Source organism: Suricata suricatta, chromosome 6 (assembly GCF_006229205.1).
Source record: "Suricata suricatta isolate VVHF042 chromosome 6, meerkat_22Aug2017_6uvM2_HiC, whole genome shotgun sequence".
NCBI classification, from domain to species: Eukaryota; Metazoa; Chordata; class Mammalia; order Carnivora; family Herpestidae; genus Suricata; species Suricata suricatta.
The window spans coordinates 120703259-120704457 of record NC_043705.1 but is presented as its reverse complement, the minus strand read 5'-3'; the positions used below and the strand labels follow the sequence as shown (position 1 = coordinate 120704457).

General features: G+C 47.9%; 1 protein-coding gene across 1 annotated transcript in view; it reads right to left on the bottom strand.

The window, feature by feature from the left end:
• Positions 1–716: 716 nt before the first annotated feature.
• Positions 717–1199, bottom strand: part of LOC115293541 (UDP-glucuronosyltransferase 3A2-like) — a 54015-nt gene continuing 53532 nt past the window's right edge. The window contains exon 7 of the mRNA XM_029941275.1: positions 717–1120. Coding sequence (XP_029797135.1) covers positions 844–1120 — 277 coding nt within the window. The 3' untranslated portion in view covers positions 717–843. The remainder of the gene's footprint in view (positions 1121–1199) is intronic.

The following is a 1199-nucleotide window of genomic DNA, read 5'->3' as shown; positions in this document are numbered from 1 at the left end:
GACTACATCTTTGGCATGGAAAACTTGAACAGGGAATTGTGGGAAGTGAGAACCACAGTATCAACTGTGGCCAAATACAGATTCCTAATCTGACGAGCACAGGAGATGCTCTCTCGGGATGGACTTATGACAGAGACCACAGGTAGAGTCCTGAGAGAGCTAGCCCTGCCTAACTGCAGGACAGAGGCCAGTGTTCGAGAGCTTGGAGGTGAGCGGAAAAGGAGACCCACAATGAAATAATTGGCCAATATGTTATGTCATAACATGAAATGTAAATAAAGAAAGGGCAGAGAGACTGACAAGTATCCAGACAGAAATGATGAAGTAAGCAGGGCCCTATGCTAAGGACAGGGATGGGGAGAAAGGTAGGGCTCCCTGCTAGAGCTATGGGTCTAAGTGAGGAGCCCATTTATGAGGGGTAAGTCAAGAAGCCAAAATTAATTCATAGACACAGAAAGTAGAAAAGGGATTGATAGAGATTGGAGTGTGGGGGGGGCATCTATATGAGAAATCACTGTTGGATCAGCGTGGAGCTTTAGTTGGGGATGATGAAAACAGTTCTATAATGAGTTGTAGTGATGTTTGCAACATTATGTCAATGGCTAAATGCCACTAACTGTACAGTTCATGGTTAAAATGGCAAAATTTATATACTATATTTTACCACAATATAAAGCAAATCTCGAGAGTGCTTCACAAGAATTTTTACATACAAGTAGAAGTGAAGAGCAATTTATGTGTCACCATCAGGTGGAATAGAGGGAGACACCATGGGTGTCTTGTGTGGTTGGAGACTTTGTAGAACCAGTGATTCCCCAAACACTGATCAAGGTTGCACCCCTATCAAGTCTTCTTCAACTTCCTGGCCCCACACAGCCACCTGACAACCATGCCCAGCAGCTTCCCACAGAGCCACAGGGTGCCCAGGGTGATCACTAGCAGGAACAAGATGACATCCAGGAGGTACTGCTCATGCCACGGCTGCTGCAGGGCATGGGCCTTGAGGTGCGCTGCACCCCCTGTCTGGAGGATGTGGTCAATCCAGCCCACCAACCTTTGGACAGGGGTCAGGGGGTGGGAGCGCCTGATGATGCTGGCGGCCACCGCTGCTGACTTGTACCTGTTGGCAGACACAGAGGAAGGACGTTACGCCTGTGGCCTCAGAGGTCTTAGAGACCTTGTATCTCACACAAACACAG